Raw genomic sequence first — 22,739 nt, forward strand, 5'->3', positions numbered from 1 at the left:
TTCAATAATACAAAAATATCGTATAATGTCGTTATTTTTTGGTCTTTCATGTCGAATTCGAAGTTGACGTCATATCGATGTCGAATTTAAAAAATTTGACGCTAATCAAATTGACATCGAATTTTGTTAATATTCGACGTTAAACAATTTTTTTATTTTTTTTTAATTAATTGTAATCCCTTTTTATAACTTTACGAGACCTGAAAAAGTAGAAAAATAACACATTTCAGCTTTTTGTATTTTATAAAGCATGAACTATAAATGTGTAATATAGTATCAACAACTAACAACAATAACAAACAAAAAATAAGTTCAATCAAAAAAAAAAAACAAGTTCAACCAAATAACAACAACAACTAACAACAACAAAAAACAAGTTGAACAAAAAAACAACAACAAACAAGTTCAACAAATAAGTTCTTCAAAACAAAACTAAAACTAACATTCAAAAGGTGGGTTCATCGGAATAATGTGTTTCCACCCGTGAGAGAGAAAGCAGAATGCGCTTATCACTAGTAAAAATCAACGTATAACGTCACGCGTTTAACGTCCAACCACTGAATAGCCAACGTTAAAAATGACCGGTGACATTTTTGTAAATAAATGCAATTATTAAATGTCTTTTAGAATTGTAATTCGACGTAAAAGGATATAAAACGTCGAATGCCCCAGTGTTAGACATTAAAAGGTTAGTGAATTCAATAAAAATTTGAGCGGGATATTGAAAATTCATTTACTTTATCTTATTGCGCGAGACTCTCTTCTCTTCTCAAACTTTTCTTGAACGAAGTTTGACGACTATTACATGTAATCTTTCTTTCATTTGATACAAATGCATTTTATGTATGATTTTCGTTTGTTTTGACCGATTACTTTCGTGTTTTTGTTCTTCATAGCGCATTATACTTTCTCTGTAACCGGTGACGACACTTTATTTTGACAACCCACCTTTCGAAGGTTAGTTTCCATTTTCGTTTTGAAGAACTTATTTGTTGAACTTGCTTGTTGATTTTTTTGTCGAACTTGTTTGTTGTTGTTTGGTTAAACTTGTTTGTTGTTGTTGTTTGATTGAACGTATTTGTTGTAGGTTATTGTTGATTGTTGTTGATACTACGTTCATAGTTCTTGTTTTATAAAATACCAAAAACTGAAATTTGTTATTTTTCTGTTTTTCAGGTCTCGTAGAGTTGTAAAAAATGATCACAATTAATTTTAAAAAACAAAAAAAAATTATTAACATTGTATATTGACAAAATTTGTAACGTTGAATTTTTTAAATTCGACGTCAATTTAACGTCTCCTGGTATTACGTCGTTCGCTAATGCGCCGTTAAAAGACCAAAATATTAGACGTACGTGATTTTTGTACTAGTGTATGAAGGACAAGAACACGCAAAATAATCCGTCAAAACAAACAAAAATTATACATAAAGTAGTTAATTAACATGCATTTGTATCAAATTAAAGAAAAATTACATGTGATGGTCGTCAAACTTCTTTCGAGCAAAGTTTGAGAAGAGAATAGGGTTTCGCGTGTTAAGATAAAATGAATGAATTTTCAATCTCCCGCTCAAATTAAAAAGGGGAAACTTTTGCTGACAAATAATACGTCGACGCTCATACAAAACTCGACGTATTATATTTGGTTTAAAAGAAAAAAAAAAAAATTAAAAACGGGTTACTTTTTGGCTTATGGCTGACAAATAATACGTCGAAGCCCTTACAGAATTCGACGTATTATTTGTTGTTTAAAAGAAAAAAGAAAAAGAAAATTAAAAAGGGTGACTATTTGGCTTCTGACTGACAAATATTACGTCGAACCCCTATAGGATTCGAACTATTGGTGGTTTAAAAGAAAGAAGAAAGGGAATGACGCGCTGATTTAAATAAATATCATCATAGAACGTCGAATTGAATAAGGCTTCCACGTTCTACAATTGCATTTATTTACAAAAATGTCACCAGTCATTTTTAACGTTTGCTATTCAGTAGTTGGACATTAAACGCATGACGTTATACGATGTTTTTGAACTAGTGATTCCAGAGAAAAGTTAAGAGAAAATTCATATAAAGACCTAATAATCAATTATCAATTATTCCAAAGAAAATTCATATAAAGACGATTTTCTGACTGAAATAATCTATTATCACACCTGATAATCGATTATTCCAGAAAATTTTGAAGAAAAGATAACATTCTGATTGAAATAATCGATTATCACACATGATCATAGATTATTCTTATCAGTTTTGACATTAATATGATTTTTCGTATTTGATTGCACCTAAGACTCGTCCAAATGACCAAAATCAATACTCTTGCTCGTAGAATTGATTCACAAACATGTTTATACTAAAAAATGGATACTATTTTGATCTTTTGCCAAGATTTAGTTGCACTAATTCATTCCAACACTCTAAAAGATAACATATGAAATTTGACACCTTACCAACCTTATTTTTTGTGTACTAAGAGTCCAACAAGTTTAAAAAATCTTAGAAATAAACCTTAAACTTTAGGTTTTCCCTTTCCACCCTATCTATTTCACCTATCAAAACTCATTTCTTAGATAAAAACTAGCATATAACTCACCTATTTTATCCTTCCCAATTAACATTAGATTATTGGTTATTTGAAGTTCTAAATAAATTTAAAATATCTAAAAACAGCTAACCAACATCAATTTTATATCAATAAATGTATAAAACGTAGAAGGATAGTATATCATCTATGAGGAATTTTTTATATCAATAAAATATGAATAAATAAATATAACAATAAAATATTTGAGATACTTGAACTCTTTTACAAAATTACAATATCATCCCCTTATATTGTGTCATCTATCTTGTAGGTGTACCAGTGTAAAATAGACTCTTTATAAAATATATTATACTGGTTCAAATTCACCAAGTATAAAATGAAATATAGTGAGTATTTTGTAAATAGTGTGACATTTTTATATAGGTTAGTCACTACAATTGATATATAGTATGTTAAATTGCCATATTCCCCAGCATCTTTTATGAGTTTCTTTCTCACGATGATTCTTAACACTCATGCTCATTCTGAGTTTCATACTCCTCATGCTCTTTCCCAACATAGATATATGCACTTGTGGTGGTTGGTAGTGAATGCATCATGGTTGCATGGTGTTATAGTGTATCAATGTTGAAAAGGTGTGGTGGTGATAGTTGGTGAGGCATGTATAGAAAAAGGATCTTCTATATCGATTTTTGAACTATAGAAAAAATATATTATATATCAATTTTAAAATTATACAGAAAAAACAACTTTTTATATTAATTTTAGAATTAATATCCAAAGTTCAATACTTTCTATAACTCTTCTTTTGTATCTTTTCTAACCAATATGAAAAGGTTTTTCTGCAACAGTGAAACACAATACTTTATATAAATTTTGGTTTGAGTCCCTAGCAATATTTGGATCTATAATTTTTTTTTTATGAATGTATCTTTCACTTTACATACCGAAAAGGATACCACAAATGTCATCTTTATTAATTTTATTTGTTATTAATAATAAATAAAAAAGCTTTAGGGTGATAGATATTGTAGGGTTTCTGAAAGTGAAGATCAGTAGACAAGGAAATTGAGAAAATATACTAAATTCACATCTCCATGTTCCTTAGAAATGCTATAAATATTGGAAATATCTAACAAAGCTTAATTTCCCTTATATTAAATCTACCAGCACCAAGGTTGGCATGGGAATTTATTTTATATACAAGATACTTTTGGAACGGTGGATCCAATCGTCCCATTAGCAATATTCTTACAAAAAGCATAGACAAGTTTGGAAGATTTTGAAGAGACAATGTAAATTTGATCCAATGTAATGTTGAAACAACCAGATGGGCTACAGTTCAAATTAATTGCTTTCTCACTTGCAGAAGTTCCATTGAACCCTCTATAAATAACTTCACTCACCCTCACTGCATCATATTCCTGTTACCAAAATTATTTCAAATCAAAATTGAACTAACGTTGAAATCACATATCATAATAATGTAAATGCAGATTCAAGTTTATACCAGTTTGCTTAGAGTTTTAATGTTGTAGTACTGGTCTATAATAATTGAATTTTGAACATCTTGCAACATGATATCCTCAAACGTGATTTTTCTTGCATAGCCAGATCCACCCTGCATAAAATTGGAGAATGTAATAAAGATAATAATTAAGATGATACCATGAGATATTGAATAGTGGAGATCTTAGCAAGAAACAAGATGGTTTACAATATATTAATTCTTACAATAACCAAAATATCCTTAAGAGATGTATATATAAGTTACTCACTGGCCATGTCTTGATTCTTGCTCCATTTGTGGTGCCAATGAAGCTGCAATTTTGTACATGTACCTCTTCGACTGTTTCATAGGATTTGTTTCTGCCAAGGCTTCCAATGCTGTTTGATTCATACATGTTTCATTACATGTCATGCACAGTTAATCAGATATTTAACTTCATTATTACATCAACTTTCATAATAAAGAACAATTTAACATTACAGAACTATATATATATATATATATATATATATATATATATATAATATATATATATTTATATGATACAGTTTATACAAACCTTATCCCGTGGCCTCCTTTGCATAAAAGCCTGGTTGCATTGATGAAAGAAGAACCACCATTGATGGCAATGCAATCATCACCTGTTGCGAGAGTAGAATCTTGGATTACGATATATTTGGAATGGGCAATGTCAAAGCCATCAGTGTTAGGACTTTTGGGAGGAGAATTGATATTGATGTGAGAGAATAATGCACCGTCGCAGCCATTTACTGCTATGTGAGCTTCGGGGCTGTTACTCATACTCAGAGATTTCACAGTAAGACCATTACAAGATTGGAAAACTAACGACTGCATCACATTCATATCAAAATTTTCAGCTAAAAGGCTTTGAGATTAAGAAAAAATATTAGAATCTGTAGAAAAAGAATGTGATATATCATACTGTTGGCCTTCTGCATGTTATGCATTTCTCCCACCAAGTGGAACCGTTGCCATCGATGATTCCTCCATCACCATCAACTGTTAGACCATTTACATTGAATATCCGAATCCATGTGGACGAATCACCAACCCATTCGTTCATAGATGGAGCAACTATCTTTCCTTCAAACTGCCACAGAATTAGAGCAAAGAAAACAAAAGGAGAAGAAAATGATGAAACTTTTATAAACAATATCATTTATATATAAATATAAAATTCTATATTTTATTAGATAATGTAATATATTATAATTTTATTATGTTTAAATTAATATTTTATACCATACTTATTATTATGTTATTAAATAAAATATATGGTAACATCTTATACTTTTTGAGTTTTCATATATTAAATAAATTATATATTTTATATTTTATAAAAATGTAATCACTTTATAAATAATCTATAAATAAAAATCATTTTTTAAATTTAATTTCGATTTACAATTTTTTAAGATCCGTCTTAACGTATGAATTTTATGACATTTCTTTCTAAATTTGATATAGTTATCTCAAAATTTAATAAATGTCTTTATTAGAATGTTAGTAGAGTTATAAGCATCGTTACATTGGATTACATTCATATCCAATCTAACTAATTTACTATAATCTAAATTTAATAATTTAAAATTTATATTCAATTATTTAATTTATCATATTAATCAAATTTAGATTATTTAGATGACTAGATAATTAAGTCAGGTTTTTCAAGTTATGAATTTATTTTACATTAAATTATTTTAACATAAAAATTATTTTTGTTTTTGATAAATGAAATAAATATATTTAACTTTTAGGTAAATAAATAATATGAATAATTTTAGTAATGATTATTATAATATATTATAATTTTATATTACTTATTATTAAATTTTATCATAACAATATTATATTAAAAATTCAATTTTAAATTTTAAATATATTTATAAATTTATAAATTTATAAATATTAAAATATAAATTCAATTATTCAATCTAAATTAATAATATATTTAAATTTACTTCTTAGATCAAAGGTCAGATACGTTTTATTCTGACTCATACCTTAAAGTCATGGTTGTGATTTTTTTACCAACTTAAAAATTGTCCACGTATAAACAACTCAATTTTTGTAGCTTGTAAGTCATTCCCAAAAGCATTTGTAACTTCAAAAACAAAATGTAAAAACTTTTGCAAGTATTTATAAATTAAAAGCACTTATATTTATAATAAATTAGGAGTTAATTATATTTTTTAATATTTAAATTTTTCTTAAAAAAAAATCTTTGACTCTAATTCACATAATTTTTATAGATATTTTGATCTAATAGACATTTTTTATAGGAATTTTTTGACCTGTAAATTTTTTTGACGCGAGAATTTTTTGACGCGAGAATTAGGACCAAACCATGTAAAAAACATCAAAGTGGGGTCTAACTATAGTTGTGATGTAAAACATTAGAAAAAAGGAAAAGTTTTGTATTTGTAAAACATTGGAAGTAAAATATTAATTAAAAACGTAAATTTTTGTACTTGTAAAAACAAAAAAGGAATAAAGTAGTGAAAGGTTACCCCAAAAATATGATTGTCCATAACATTATTACATTCAAGAATAGGTATTTCAATTCATGAAAAAGATTTAACATTTTTTTATTAAACACCTTACAATAATGTTATGAAATGTTGGTTAGGGATACCTTAATGTGAACGTTTGGAGCTTTGCATGGACCATTAAGGTTTAATCTTTTCACCAAAAATATTTTGTTTGGAGGTATCAGCAGAGTTGCTGGTTCTTCCTCTCCACACATACCTTCCCATGCATTTGAAATTGCCTACAATCAATTAACACAAATAGTTAAAATAACATTACAATCATATGATTATTGTAAAAATAATTCAAATCTTGCATTCATTTTAAAAGGTTGTTTTATAATTACAATCAAATAAATATTGTAAGATGATATTAAATTTTAATCAAGGTGAAATCTGTTTATCTGAAAAATTAAGCCATTCATTATAAAGAAATGTGATTTATTTATTTGAATATTTAAGGGTAACCAAAACCAAAACCAAGAAATGATGAAAGTATATAACACATTTATATAAAGAGTGAAAAAAAAAAAAAAAACAGATATATACATTTGAATCATCAGTTTTGCCATCAGCATGAGCTCCATAGTCCATCACATTAAAACATTTGATTTTGGTTTCAGTATTGCTGTTCAGACAGAATGTGGTTGAAACAAAACCTAGAATCAAGATTCCACACATTAACGTTTGCATTTTTAACAAATTCTAGAATAACACTCTTTTTTCTGTTCTTATTTATTCTTATTTGTGAAAGAATATTTATACAGGGAGCTTGATCCTTCATTATAACCAGTGATGAATAAATATGGAATTGGAAAAAATAAATTAAATGTACTTTAAGAAGTAATAAAAATAAACATGTTTTTAGTAAAAATTAAATTAAACATGTTTTTCTTTAAGAAGTAAAAATAACTTTAAATAGGACACTTATTATTGATCAATTTAGATACTAATTGTTTTAGTAATAAAAAAGGTAGTAAATTAATGTTAGAAATTAATATAAAAACAAAAACTAATTATAATTTTTTTAAACTAATTATAATTTTTTTGTTTAAACTAATTAATATTTAAACTATTCACTATATTAACTAATTTTTTTGTTTTTAAAATAAGTTATTATTTAAATATTTTCTTGTAACTTATATCTTTTCGTGGTCAATAGTTAAAATAAATATTTTACTGAAATTATTCTCAAAGAGTTATTTTTTTTTTCTAAGCAAATATATTTTTATTAGGTATATATTTTTATCTAAGGAAATATGTCTTTCCTTCTTGTTCATTTAGAGAACAATTAAATAAATGATAATGCGTTATTTCAACATTTCATAAATGCTAAGTGAATATTTTTTCAAAAACTAATTAAAATAAAAGTTCACATTAAATAATAATTAAAATAAAAGTTCACATTAAATTATAACTTATTTAAATAATGTACAATAAACATTTTATTTTTATATATACTAGTGAAAACGCATACACTAACGTGTTTCTTTCTTTTTAATTATAACAAAATATAATAAAATTACAATTTAAATATAAATATGTTTCTATAATTTTATTAAAGATAGTTTTTCTTTTATTTTATAGATAATATTTTATTAAAAATAGTTATTTTAGTTCTTAAAAAATTAAATAAAAAATGGTTGAATTTGAAAAAAAGAACGATTAAATTTTAAAAGAACAGTCTCTTAAAGGTAAAAGATATAAACGATTACTTATTAAAGGGTAAACTTGAAAAAGAATGTGTATAAAAAAATATTCATCGAAGTATAGATTAAATATAAATAATATTTAGAATTTTATTATAAATATTTTTTATTTACTTTGTGTGTAATTTTTAATATAAAAAATAATTAAGTTTAAAAAAAGTGTTCAATAAAAAAATTAAATTTAAATAAACCAATAAAATGAAAAATTACTATGAAAAAAAAGGAATCCGTGCGTGTGTATGCGCGTGTATGTACGTGTATGTGTATGTGCGTGTATGTGTGTACATGTATGTGCGTGTGCGTACGTGTGCATGTGTGCACATGTGCCTTTGTGTGTGCGAGTGTGTGCACGCGCTTACGTATGTGTGTACGTGTATGTGTATGTGTGTACGTGTATGTGTACATGTGTGTGCGTGCGTGGGTATGTGGGTGCGTGTGTATGTGTGCAAGTGCACGTGTGTGTACGTGTGCATGTACTTGTGTACGTGTGTGCATGCGTGCATTGATGGTTACATGGATGAGTCCGTGTTATTATGCTTAATTCTATTTTAAACTTTTTTTATAAATAGTAGAAGAGAATAAAAAAGGTAAATACATTTATAGTTTCAATCATCATATGCATCACCACTTTGAGTTTAATATCCATACTGATACTATTCTATATTATTATATAAAGAGATTAAAGAGATTTGTCGTGTTCAAATTTTTTTTTAGTTTTATCCTTTGAGTATACATTTAATTTCAACTTTATCGATCAAATAACTGATTTTTAAATTTAATTGATTTTTACTCATTCATCCCTTTTAATTTTTTCTATTTTTTAAATTTAATAAATAAAATAATCTATAAAATAAATAAAAATATTTATAATCAAATTATAAACATTATTCATATTTATTTTTATAATTATAATTTTATTATTTTATATTAATATATAAAAAAGTGAATACACAAATGCATATCTATTCACCGACAGTCATAAAGAGAAAATAGAATTCACTTACATAAAGAGAAAATAGAATTGCAATACTTAGGAACACATGTCACAAATATTGTTTCCATATGCGAGAATATTTAATGCTGATGTATAACTCATTAATTTGGGATGTAATGGAAGAACAGATGGAGATGATGTTATAAAAGTTTAAAATTAAGGTTTAATGTCTCTTTTATCCTTATTTTAGACTAGAATCTCAAATAAGTCTCTTTCTTTTTCGGCGTCTCAATTGGATTCTTATTTTTGAAAAATTGAATCAAATAAACATTTTTTCAAATTGGACAAATAGTCGTTTAAGTTTGGGTTACGTGGCATAGTCAGTGTATTCATTAATCACACGTGGCATTAAAAACGAGTTTTGGCATGCTAACGTTGCATGCTGACACCGTGGTGGTCGGCCTGGTGGTTGGCCACTCGGTCTGGTAGTCGGTCACTCAGTTTGGTGGTCGAATTGATGGTCGGCCTGGTGGTCAACCACTCAGCCTAGTGGTTGGGACTGTTGACCGAACATAAACCGAACAACCTTTAACACAAGCTGAACGTTCATCAATGTCTTGCTAAGGAACAAACCGAACAGTCTTTAACACAAGTCAAACGGTCATCAATGTCATCAGTGTCTTGCTAAGGAACAAACCAAACGGTCTTTTAAAACAAGTCGAACGGTCATCAATGTCTTGTTAAGGAAAAAACCATCAGGCCGACCACCGGACCAAGTGGCCGACCACCACGCGGACCATCAGGCGGACCATCAGACTGAGTGGCCGACCACTAGGGTGTCAGCATGCCAAATTCCCTTACACATGTATACTGTCAGCATGTCACGTAACACTCTCATTAAGGCGTTTGATCAATTTGACGGAAAGCCTTTATTTGATTCAATTTTACAAAAATAAAGACCCAATTGAGACGTTGAAAAAGAAGGAGACCGATTTGAGATTATAAACAAAAATAGGAAATTAAACCTGCTAAATATGCCTTTTTCATATACAATTTATAAAGAACACCAAAATTTTCTATTATTTTAATACTACATACATAATTTATATTAAAAAGGTATATAATTTCAATTCAGCTTAAGAATTATGATGAAAAAACTATATTTAATACAATATTACTAATTTTATCTATATATTACGTTTAATATATATTAATAAATTAATAACTAGTCATTAATTTTTACTACGTTGTATTTAATAAATATTATTGGTAATTTTCACCATGTATTATATTTAATAAATATAATTAATACCATTAATAACTATTATTATTTGTTGAATTAATAATTAAACATTAAATATAATTTGATTTCTAATAAATTAAAGTTTCATTTAATTGATATAAAAATTATCTTTAGTTTTCATCCATAAATAATTTAAAATTTTGCTTTTGATTTCAATTATAATTTGATACTTAATAACTGTAAAACCCCAGAAAATGATATTTTAAGAGTGGTAGTAATCTAAAAATAGTGAGACTCGACTTTTTAATATTAAATATTTTATTATAAATAGTTTTGTTATAAACGAGTTTTCTACCTTCTCTCTATCAGTTCTAACTCCTAAGTCATCTCTTCGAAGATCAAGAGGTGCCTAATTGATCACAATGACGTTGTCTAAATTTTTAGCTGATCAATTTCTTTTATACAGTACGTAAGTTTTGACTCATTTTCTTTTCTTGTTCCTAATCTGTTTTTAGAAGAAATAAGAGTCGTTGCATGATCATGCTTCTCCTACTCATTCTTGGTTAATCTAGAGTTATAAGGACCATGCTCGCTTCCAATTAGGTGTTTCGTAAGTTCATCCAGAAATTCCTTGCGTTTCAAGCAATCAATGGAAGTTCATAGAGTTAGGTTGTTTCTTGTGAGGTAAAGGAAGCTAGAATTCATGCTTTAAGTTTGTGTTTGTATCATAAATTTGGTATTTTTATGAATTATGGATGATTTTGGACAAATTGGTATGATTGGGTGTATAATATGTAACTTTAATTGGTGATTTTGATAGTATAATATGGAATATAATTGGAATGGTGTGATTGTGATGCTTCCACTGATATGATTGTGTGTTTGGGAGTGTTATTGTGGTTTGAATTTGATTTTAAAGCATTTGGAATAAGTAAAAGTCAATTACTTGGTTTTAAGCTTAAAAAGTGAGGTTTGATGAGTCAGTTAAAGAAATAGCTATTGGAGTGAGAAGGAAAGTAGTTTAGCACTGTTATGAGGTTATTTGGGACTTGTGACAAGTGTGTTTTGACTAAGAAGTGATATGTAACACTTAAGTAGTTTCTTGTTGAGGTTTTGAAGTGTTTTTAGTGTGAAAAAGAGGATTTGGAGTAGCGGTATTTGGGAGTAAGAGGTGTGTACTGTTTTGGACAGTTGGAAATTGATTAGGAAAATTATTATGCCTTGTCTAGACTCTTGGTTAAGAGAAATATGAGGTAAAATGAATTAGTAGTTGAAATGTTGAGTTTTGTATGACTTTAGGTTCAATTTTTGGAGTTTTAACTAGTGAGATTTCAAATTAGAAGTTCTGGCTATAGGCAATTATATGTAATCTGTTATTGGGTCTATTAGGACTTGTTAGTTGTAGAAATTTGGTGTATATTAACACAAGTTTCAGATATGCGCACAATTCAAGCATAAGGCCTCAAAAGGATAGGACTTCTGAAGCTTCATATGTTGTTTAACTCAATTTTGTCCCCAAATTTTAAATGCATTAGACAATTTCCTTTGACTCTAAAATAACTCAGTAGCATAACCAATTCTAGATGCTTGTGGTAAGTATAAAGTTGTTTCAAACCTCGTCTCCTGAGGAACAAAAATGCAAGCACTACTTGAAAAATATTTTGCTTGGCTCCATTACTGACCACAATCTCATCAGGAGAATGTATAATTCCATTCTCCTCTGTAGAAATAGTTCTGTCACATTGTCAAACTCAAAATCTCCCATAATATAATCATAAATAAAACACACAAACATGCATATCATCTTAATTTTGAAGTAACCTTTTAGCTTGTGACATATTGCTTGGCGCAATTTTAATGTGCCAGCATTGAGAGTATATCTGGTATAACTGTCATGAATTGCGTTCATCACAGCCTATCATGTTGTAATGTAGAGAAACTAAGTAATGTAGAGAGTAATGGATAACAAGAGAGGGGGAGGCAAATGAGAGGAAGAGGAAGAAAGAACGTTGACAAAAAAAATTTTCAGTGTTATACCTGTAGTAAATTCGGGCATTATTCGTCCGAATGTTGACACAACGAAGCTGCAAAGAAAAGTGTATCTACAAGGGCCGGACGCCGTACGGAAGGATCCATGTGAGCGGACGCCCAAGCTAATTGGGCGGATCTCCATACGGACAAGGCGGACGCCCATATCACATGGGCGGACACGACGAGCAAAACCGGACGCCGTACGGAAGAGCTCACATGGGCGGATCCCACGTGGGCGGATCCCACATGGGCGGATCCCCGCGGACACGACCAGCAAAACCGGACGCCGTACCAAAGAGCCCACATGGGCGGACCCTACATGGGCGGATCTCTGTGCGCGCGAGGCTGACGCCCATTTCACATGGGCGGACGTCCACGCCCGCCGAAACACTAATCAACATAATTTAAGGGAAAGTAGTCTGGTTTAAAGGTAAGTAGAAATTAGGAGCTATCGGGCCGTTTTGGGCCGTGATTAACTTTTCACTAATCCCAAGCCCATAGCGAAAACTATAAATACAGGTCCACGGTGAGTGGTAGATAGGTTACATTGAATGCACATTTATTGCTACTACTGAAAATAGCCATTGCTCTGAAACTGACTTTGGCATCGGAGAATCTTTTGTAGGTCTCCACCCCTCCGGATCAAGAGGAGAGCCAAGGCGCCAGGAGAATATCCGTCACGGAGACAAGACCGCGGGAGGACTTGGAAGACTTGGAACCGCACAGCCCTACACATCCGAAACATTTGGCGCCCACCGTGGGGCCGTGTGATTCAAAAAACCCAATGGTGACCACGAGAAACATGGGCTTAGACGATCCCGCTGAGATGATGCGCGTGCTACAACAAAAAATGGACGAGATGCAGCAACGTCATGAAGAAGAGATGGCGGCCGTGAAGGCCGACTGCGAAGCCCGGATAGCTCGGGAGATCGGGCAGATGAACGGGGGAGAACGAACGAGGGATAAAGGAAAGGGGGTGGAAGGAGAACGCCCGCCCCCGGACACCGAGGGCGATAGGACTTGGAGGCCTTCCGAATCGGAGGCAGAAGAAAGCAAGGCTAAGTCGGTGCATGCGGAAAGCGCTGCTGAGGACGGGCGGATGGTTATCAAGCCGGAGCCTTCATCCACCCTATTGCTCCCATTTACCCAGAGCATAATGAATGTCCAAATCTCGGAGCAATTCATGGCTCCGCAGTTCAAAATGTATAACGGAACGACGGACCCTGCCTCCCATATCCAGACATTCTCGAACGCGATGGCGTTCCGAACAGGCAATGACGCCATCTGGTGCCGAGCGTTCTCGCTCTCATTGGAGGACGAGGCGTTGGAATGGTTCAACACCCTCCCCCCTAATTCGATAGAAAATTTCGCCGGGTTGAAACAGCTGTTCGTCAAACAATTTGCGGCCAGCAGCACTCAAGACCTGACCGTATTCGAATTAATGACCCTCAAGCAGGAGAAGGACGAGACCTTGCGGACGTTCATGGACAGATATCAGAAGACCGTCCGGCGTGTGAAAAGCCTGACACCGGAGCTCGCCCTTCACTACATCCTGCCGGCTCTTAAGCCGGGGCCGTTCAAGAATAGTGTCTGCAGGCGAGCACCCAAAACAATGGAGGAGCTGAGGGAAAGAGCAGCTGATGAAATAAGGGTAGAGGAGATGAAGCTCTCCTATAAAAAAGAAACTCAAGAAGCCAGGGGAGAGAGGGCGGACAGTAATAAACCCGCCAATTCTACGGGAAAAACGTTCGGCCCTAGGCCCCGGGAGCAGAAGAAAGGACCTCGCTTCCAACAATATACGCCTTTGAACGCCTCAAGGGAGAAAATTCTCCGAGAGGCCCTAAGTGCAGAACTGATAGTGGAGCATGAGGGGCTCCAAACTTCAAAGAACGCTGACCGGAGCAAACATTGCTCCTACCACAAAAACATGGGTCACAGCACCGAAGAATGCTGGACCCTCAAGGACAAAATAGAAGAACTCATCCGAGCGGGAAAGCTTAAGAAGTACGTCCGAGACGAGCGCCCATCGCAGTCAACCGAACGGTCTGCCCAGAGACCGGCCTACCGAAAGGATAAGCCGCGGAATCCCCGAGCGGAACGACCTCGCTCCGAAAGGCGCCCGAGCCGAAGTCGAAGCCGCAGTCGGGAACGCCCCTTGAGAGGACACATCAATACCATTTCCGGAGGATTCGCGGGAGGAGGGTCATCTTCTTCCGCCCGTAAACGCCACGTTCGGGCCCTCCAATCCGTCCATCTGGTTGACAAGCCGCGTCGCTCCATGCCGCCCATCACCTTCTCGGACGAGGACTTTCACGCCCCTGATCCCGACCAGGACGACCCAATGGTCATAACGGCAGAAATAGCACGGTACGGGATAAGCAAAGTCCTGGTTGACCAAGGAAGTTCGGTCAACATCCTTTACTGGAAGACTTTCCTGCAAATGGATATCTCAGAAGATCTGATCGTTCCCTACGATGGGCAGATAGTAGGGTTCGCAGGAGAAAGAGTTGACACAAGGGGATATGTGGAGTTGAGGACGAGGTTGGGGACCGGACGGTCTAGCGAGGAGAAGAGGGTCCGGTATCTGCTGGTACAGGCCAACACCTCATACAACGTATTGCTCGGAAGGCCGTGCTTAAACGCTTTTGGAGCAATCGTCTCCACCCCCCACCTCACGATGAAATACCCCTCCGAGAAGGGGACTATCTGCACCGTCAGGGCGGACCAGAAGACGGCCCGGGAATGCTATGCCGCGGGACTAAGGCTGCATGTTCAACGGGTAAAGAGGCGGACGACAGGTTCTGAGGTAGCCATGGCGGACCTCGACCCGAGGACCAATACCGAGGACCGCCTGGAACCCTTGGGAGAAACCCAACCTATCTTGATAGGGAGGGAGCCCGCCCAGACCACACTCATCGCAAGGGAGCTGGACCCTGAAACGGAAAAGGAGCTGAGGGCACTCCTTTGGAAGAACCGTGATCTTTTTGCGTGGACGGCAGCAGACATGCCGGGCATTCATCCTGCAGTGATGTGCCATAAACTCTCGCTGTTCCAGAACGCTCGCCCCGTGGCCCAGAAAAAGCGAAGAATGGGTGAAGAGAAGCGTAAAGCCGTGGCAGAGGAGGTGGAGAAGTTGAGGAGAGCGGGCTTTGTCCGGCCAGTCACTTACACCACCTGGCTAGCTAACGTGGTCATGGTGAAGAAGACCAACGGCAAATGGCGCATGTGCACTGATTACACGGATCTGAACAAAGCCTGCCCGAAGGATTCACACCCCTTACCCAGCATAGACGCCCTGGTGGACGGTGCCTCCGGGCACCGAATATTGAGTTTCCTAGATGCATATTCTGGGTATAACCAAATACCCATGTACGGGCCAGACATTGAAAAGACAGCATTTATCACGGAGAAGGCTAACTTCTGTTACGAGGTTATGCCGTTCGGCCTGAAGAATGCGGGGGCAACCTATCAGCGCTTAATGGACAGAATATTCTGGGACCAGATAGGCCGGTGCATGGATGTTTATGTTGATGACATGGTGGTCCGGTCGGCGGACGGAGGAGGACACATCCAAGATCTCGAGGAGGTTTTCCGCCAAGTTAGGAAATTCGGCATGCGCCTAAACCCCGCAAAGTGTACGTTCGGGGTGGCAGCTGGAAAGTTCTTGGGCTTCATGCTGACATCCAGGGGAATCGAGGCCAACCCGGACAAGTGCGACGCGGTACTACAGATGCAGAGTCCTGCCACCATTAAGGAAGTGCAGAGATTAGTCGGACGCCTTACTGCTTTGTCCCGGTTCATCCCCAAGTTGGCGGAACGGATGAGGCCGGTACTACGCAAGTTGAGGAAAGGGGCCGGTCCGTCATGGGACGACGAGTGTGAGCGAGCATTCAAGGACGTCAAGGTCATCCTTAGCAACCCACCGGTCATGAACCGCCCGGTCTCAGGGGGAGATTTGCACATTTTCTTGGGAGTGTCCGAAACGGCCGTCAGCGCCGTATTAATGCAAGAGCGCCCTCAGGCGAGGCTTATCTACTTCGTGAGCCGGACGCTTTTGGATGCAGAAACCCGGTACCAGCGGGTGGAGAAGGTAGCTGTGGCTTTATTGCACGCGTCCCGAAGGCTTTGTCCTTATTTTCAAAGCTATCAGGTGATAGTCCGGACAGATTTCCCAATCTCCAAGATCCTCAGAAAGCCGGACCTAGCGGGACGGATGGTAGGATGGGCGGTAGAACTCTCGGAGTTCGGTTTGCGCTACGAACCGAGGGGATCAATTAGAGGCCAACATTTGGCAGACTTCGCGGCCGAGTTACCCCCGTCCGGCCAGGATAACTGGAATTTGTATGTAGATGGAGCATCCGGCCGTACGATCAGCGGGGCCGGCATCGTACTTGAAGGCCCCAATGGATTCCTACTTGAACATTCATTAATATTCAAATTCAAAGTATCCAATAATCAAGCTGAGTACGAGGCTCTGGTGGCCGGCCTAGAATTGGCAAAGGACATGGGGGCGAGAAGGATAACCTGCCGGACTGACTCTGAGCTGGTAGTGGGCCAAATGAACGGCAACTTCCAAGTCAGAGAGGAGCGCCTCTTGCGGTACTACCAGCGAGCGACGGAACTCGCAAAAGCGTTCGATAAAGTCGACATACAGCACATTCCCAGAGAACAAAACACGAGGGCAGACATACTGTCTAAACTCAGTTCGGGAAGGGAGAAGGGACAGTTGACTACGGTCGTACGGCAGGTCCTACTCCAGCCCTCGGTAGAATGCTCGGCGATATCCCGGGGAGGACAAGACTGGCGCGCCGAAATCAGGGAGATCATGACCCGCCAAGATGAGGGGCGGACGGTAAGTCCGGGCGAAGCCAAGAAAGTGGCCCGTTATCTGGTTATAGGGGATGACTTGTACCGAAGAGGCTTCTCCTCCCCCCTCCTTAAATGCCTGGGGAACGAAGAGGCGCGCTATGTCATGGACGAGCTTCACAATGGCGTCTGTGGCCTCCACACGGGTTGGAGGACGTTGAAAGCCCGGTTACTAAGAGCCGGATACTATTGGTCTACCATGGAGGCGGATACGAAAGCGTTCGTCCAGAAGTGCCTCAGTTGCCAAGCGCACGCCAACCACTCTCACCGACCACCGCACGCTCTGAATCCAATATCATCCCCTTGGCCGTTCGCCCAATGGGGAATGGACATCGTGGGACCGTTTCCGATAGGGCGGGCGCAGAAGAAGTTTCTTTTGGTGGCGGTGGATTATTTCACCAAGTGGGTAGAGGCCGAGCCCCTGGCAACCATCACGGCCGCCCAGGTCCAGAAATTCTGTTGGAAGTTGATATGTCGCTTCGGCCTCCCCCGATCCATCATCACAGACAACGGCCGGCAGTTTATAGATAAAAAACTCGCCGAATTCTTCAAAGGATTGGGGATCAAGCACATTACCAGCTCCGTCGAACATCCCCAGACGAACGGTCAAGCCGAAGCAATGAACAAAACCATAGTTTCGGAACTCAAGCGGCGTTTGGGAGAAAGGAAGGGGGCATGGGTGGACGAACTGCCCGAGGTCTTATGGGCCTATAGATGCACACCTCATGGAACCACAGGCGAAACCCCTTTCAACTTAACTTATGGTACTGATGCCATGTTGCCGGTTGAGCTGGGCGAACCGTCCTTAAGGCGAGAAGTCGAGGACCTGAACCTCAACGATCAAGAGTTGAGAATCGAATTGGACTCCCTGGACGAACGGCGTGACCGAGCGGCGCTGAGGGCCGAAGCTTGCAAACGAATGGTCGAGAGAAAATACAACTCCAAGGTCCGCCCAAGAAGTTTCCAAGAGGGGGATTTAGTATGGAGAAAAACGGGGGATGCCCGCCGAAACCCGGCGCACGGAAAACTCGCCGCCAAATGGGAGGGGCCGTTCAGGATAGTGGAAGCCCCGGGGAACGGAGCCTACAGGCTGGAACGCATGGACGGACGTCCCATCCCCAACACCTGGAACGCCACACATTTAAAGTTTTACTTTAGTTAATGTCAAATACTTGTTTCGATGTACCCCCACAATCAATGAATCAAGATATCTGTTTCCTCCCACAAAGCTAATGTCATCTTGTAGAAACGTAGTAACGAAGGATCGTCCGTCCTACCAAACTCCAAGCTGGCGAACGAGCGTTCCAAAGAGAACGACTCTCAGCTTGGTTGGGCGACGAAGTGAAGAGACGTCCGTCCTACTAAACTCCAAGCTGGCGAACGAGCGTTCCAAAGAGAACGACTCTCAGCTTGGTTGGGCGACGAAGTGAAGAGACGTCCGCCCTACCAAACTCCAAGCTGGCGAACGAGCGTTCCAAAGAGAACGACTCTCAGCTTGGTTGGGCGACGAAGTGAAGAGACGTCCGCCCTACCAAACTCCGAGCTGGCGAACGAGCGTTCCAAAGAGAACGACTCTCAGCTTGGTTGGGCGACGAAGTGAAGAGACGTCCGCCCTACCAAACTCCAAGCTGGCGAACGAGCGTTCCAAAGAGAACGACTCTCAGCTTGGTTGGGCGACGAAGTGAAGAGACGTCCGTCCTACTAAACTCCAAGCTGGCGAACGAGCGTTCCAAAGAGAACGACCCTCAGCTTGGCTGGGCGACGAAGCGAAAGGACGTCCGCCCTATCAAGCCCAAGTTGATGCAAGAACGTTCCAAAGAGAACGACTCAACTTGGTTGGGGGCGGGCCATGAAGCGAGAGTTAAACATCTAAAAGCTAAACGTCGACATCCGCCCGGGAAAAGGAGGCGTCATCCCACCCGGCCGGGCCGGTACTAAAGCAAGTTCTTTATAGGAATAAAAGGCGCACAAAATATACGAAACCGGAAAAAGCAAATGTGTATTAATCAATGACGCTAAAACGCGCCAATTTACAAAAGGACCGCCCGGCCAACTTCTGGACAATCCGAGATGTTGGGCGGATGGTCACAAAATACACCAAAAAATTAAAAGAGAGTTCTAAACGTTTTGCCCGGCTGCAGCCTCTACAGTCGGCCCGTCTTCTTCTTCAATAGTATTCAGATCCACAAGGACGCCGTCGAAAACGTCCTTCTCTATATCCACGCCCAGAGAAAACGGATCCTGGATGCCCGCCAGCAGAGTTACCTGACGAAGGGCTTTGTTGAACCCTTCCTCATGTTCAAACATAATGGTCGACTCCAACTCGGCAATCTGCTCCTTGGCCTTAGTAACTTCAACAGTGAGCTCCTCATTGGTCTTGGCACGATCCGTTTCGACCTCCTTTAGGCGGGATACCTCCGCCTTCAGCTGGCGACCTTCCTCCGCCAAGCGCTCCTGTTCGGCCTGGGCGGTTGCCAAACTTTCGGCGGCCTCCCTCTTGGCCTCCTCAAGATCGGCTTCTAACTGCTCGATCTTCTTATCATATTCATCCTGGTTAAGGACCATCTGCTCCAAGGTCAACTGAAGGGAGGCTGCGTTTTTCTTCTCCTTGTCGAGCTCGGCCCGGACCTCCGCCACGCCAGGGCGGTCAGCAAACTTTCTTAGGTACCAGGCTAGAGCGGAGGTCCGGGTGGACATCTCTAACATGGCGTTGGTTAACTCCAACTCGGACAAGGGTTCGATGAGCGCCCGCTGAGAGGAGCTCATGTGAAATTTCGCCCGGTCGCTCATGCTGAACTCCGGGCTGAAAACGCCGCCAGGTAGGGGGACGGCCAATACCCTCTCCCGCTCTTTCTCTTTGCCCTTGTCCTTCCGGGCTTTCTTGGAAGCTGACCGAGACGAAGAGCCCTCTTTGTCTTGGCGTCCCTCAGCAGTAGGATCTTTTCTCTTTCGAGTAGGATCCGCGGAGGTCATGGCCGCCCCAGACGTTGGACCTACTTGGACGGCCGCCAACTCAGGTTGACGCTCCCGGATTCTAACCTTCACGCCTGAACCCCCGGCCTTACCAGCGGGGTGGACCCGTCCAGTAGGAGCGCCGGCAGGAGGAGGGCGCGGCACTGCTGGAGCACCGGTTGGCCGGGCCGTCGACGAGCTGGCACCGGACTTCTTCCTGACGGTGAGGAAGTTGGATTTGCGGGGGCCCGGGGTCGTCATCAGTTCTGCAAAAAACAAAGAAATTCAGAAAAATTAACGTCAGTATGCGAAAAACGAGCACACCTAATGTGACAAGACCATACCGAACGCCTTTGGTCCACAGTCCTCAAGACTAAGGCATTCAACCAAGTGGCGGGCGGAGATCCGGCGAGGGAGGGTGTTAATGGTGCGCACGGCCTCTCGGTCGGGTGCTGACAAATCCCCGACGGAAGTCGCCCGTATTCGTCGAGGGTCCTTCGTCCAATAGAAGGGGAACAGCGGCCTCCCTTCACCATCAGAAAATTCATGGAGGCCGTCCTTGTCAACGATTATTTTAAAATAATGTTGCTTGAAATTTTTAAAGGAATCGGAGAAGGGGCGGAATAGGGTCCTGTCCCGCACCGAGTTAAAGGATACCCAACCGCCAGAAGAAGAAGGGCGGACTTCGAAATAGTAAAAGAAAACCGGGATGGTGGGAGTGACACCCACTGCTGAACACATCGCCACAAACGCCTGTACAGCCGCCCACGAATTGGGATGCAGCTGCGTCGGAGCCACATTAGCTTCCCGAAGAACGGCCATTTGAAAATTAGTAAAGGGCACCCGGACGAAAAGATGGGTGAAGAAGGTCACGTACATAAAGAAGAAATCATAAGGGCTAGACCGCCCATCATGAAAGACCCTTTCGTTCAACAAAGTCACCCCGGCACGAATTAACCTCGAATCCTCCATATCCCGTACGATATGGGTATGGCGGATCCGCCATTCCAAATCCTTGCTGTAAGCATAGCAGGAAGCATATCGGCTGGGAACGACGGGAGCCAACTCCGATATCACCGTCCCTTCACCATCCGGCTCGAAGGGTGACCCGACTACACGAATACCGCCTTTGAGCAAGAACAGAGGCACACCATGAAATATCCGGTCGTTCATCGAGACCGGTGACCCAGGGTCCCCTCCGGAAGACCCAACCGCCTCCTCCAAAAAATGAGAAGAAGCCGAACTTAGAGAATCGCCGCTGTCGCCCTGCGCCGACCCCTCCCGGACTCCGCCCGACGACCCAGAACCTGACTCAATGGACATAGATGCCATTTATTACCTGAGGGAAAAAGAATCTCGAACTCCTGAGTAATGAAGATAAGTGAAAATGACCCCGTTTAAACACACTATTTATAGGGAAAAATTAGTAACCGCTGGATGTATCATGGCCGTCTAGATTTGGTACAACCAACGCTCCGGATTTGGCGACGCTTCAGCTCTATTCACTGGGGACGCGCCACGTGTTTTCCCGCCTGAAATCCGAATTCAAAAAGCCCACTGGATAAAGCCCAATTACGGGTTCCCGATCCCCACGCGCCGTATTCAAAATCCTACGTTCACTACGTGTACTAGGACTTGGGGGGCTTGTGTACCAGAGAGTGTCGGGCGCCGTACAAAGGACGCCCGAAATACCGAGACGCCCAAAATACCGGGCGCCGTACGAGGGGCGCCGAAGTACCAGGCGCCGTACGAAGGGCGCCGAAGTACCAGGCGCCGTACGAGGGGCGCCGAAGTGCCAGGCGCCGTACGAAAGACGCCCGGAATACCGGGCGCCATACGGAAGGACCGTCCGGTTGTCCAATGCGGAAAGACCGTCCGGTGGTCCAATGATCGCCTACCCAAAGATATACCGGAGTCCACTCCGGAGGCTACGGCGACTTACGACAATGCCTGTACGCAATCGTAAAAGGCACACCGGAGGCTGATGCGTTGAAGAGCCGGCCAAAGATTGAACCTAGACCCGGTATAAACTCTCCTAACCCTCTTGGAGCAGGGAGGAACACCTACCAACCGGGCCGAACCTCTTTATAAGAAAAACTTTGAAGAACTCACAAGGAATCCTACCATCACAGAGCAGCCCGGCACGACAGCCACTGCATCAAATCTTGTCTGTTAGGTGACCCAAAGTCCCACGTTCACTACGAGCACTAGGACTTGGGGGGCTTGTGTATCTACAAGGGCCGGACGCCGTACGGAAGGATCCATGTGAGCGGACGCCCAAGCTAATTGGGCGGATCTCCATACGGACAAGGCGGACGCCCATATCACATGGGCGGACACGACGAGCAAAACCGGACGCCGTACGGAAGAGCTCACATGGGCGGATCCCACATGGGCGGAT

At 39.8% G+C, this 22,739-nt stretch overlaps 1 protein-coding gene across 1 annotated transcript; it reads right to left on the reverse strand.

Annotated features, from left to right (window-relative positions):
- Positions 1-3,664: 3,664 nt before the first annotated feature.
- Positions 3,665-7,330, reverse strand: LOC148192629 (putative polygalacturonase At3g15720). The gene is made up of 7 exons (XM_088099720.1): positions 7,153-7,330; positions 6,711-6,845; positions 4,998-5,165; positions 4,614-4,903; positions 4,323-4,431; positions 4,055-4,165; positions 3,665-3,968 (listed from the first exon to the last, which is right to left on the reverse strand). Exons 1-7 carry the CDS (start codon positions 7,294-7,296, stop codon positions 3,741-3,743), a joined length of 1,185 nt encoding a protein of 394 aa, XP_087955846.1. The 5' UTR covers positions 7,297-7,330; the 3' UTR covers positions 3,665-3,740.
- Between the last annotated feature and the right edge of the window lie 15,409 nt (positions 7,331-22,739).

Source organism: Vigna umbellata, chromosome 9 (assembly GCF_029865625.1).
Source record: "Vigna umbellata cultivar VRB3 chromosome 9, Vumbellata_1.0, whole genome shotgun sequence".
Taxonomy (NCBI): domain Eukaryota; kingdom Viridiplantae; phylum Streptophyta; class Magnoliopsida; order Fabales; family Fabaceae; genus Vigna; species Vigna umbellata.

Coding starts and splice junctions, on each gene's coding strand:
- LOC148192629 (XM_088099720.1), bottom strand. CDS start 7,296: ATGCAAACGTTAATGTGTGGAATCTTGATTCTAGGTTTTGTTTCAACC. Junction 4,904..4,997: donor TAACATGCAGAAGGCCAACA/GTATGATATATC, acceptor AATGTGATGCAG/TCGTTAGTTTTCCAATCTTG. Junction 4,166..4,322: donor CAAGAATCAAGACATGGCCA/GTGAGTAACTTA, acceptor AATTTTATGCAG/GGTGGATCTGGCTATGCAAG.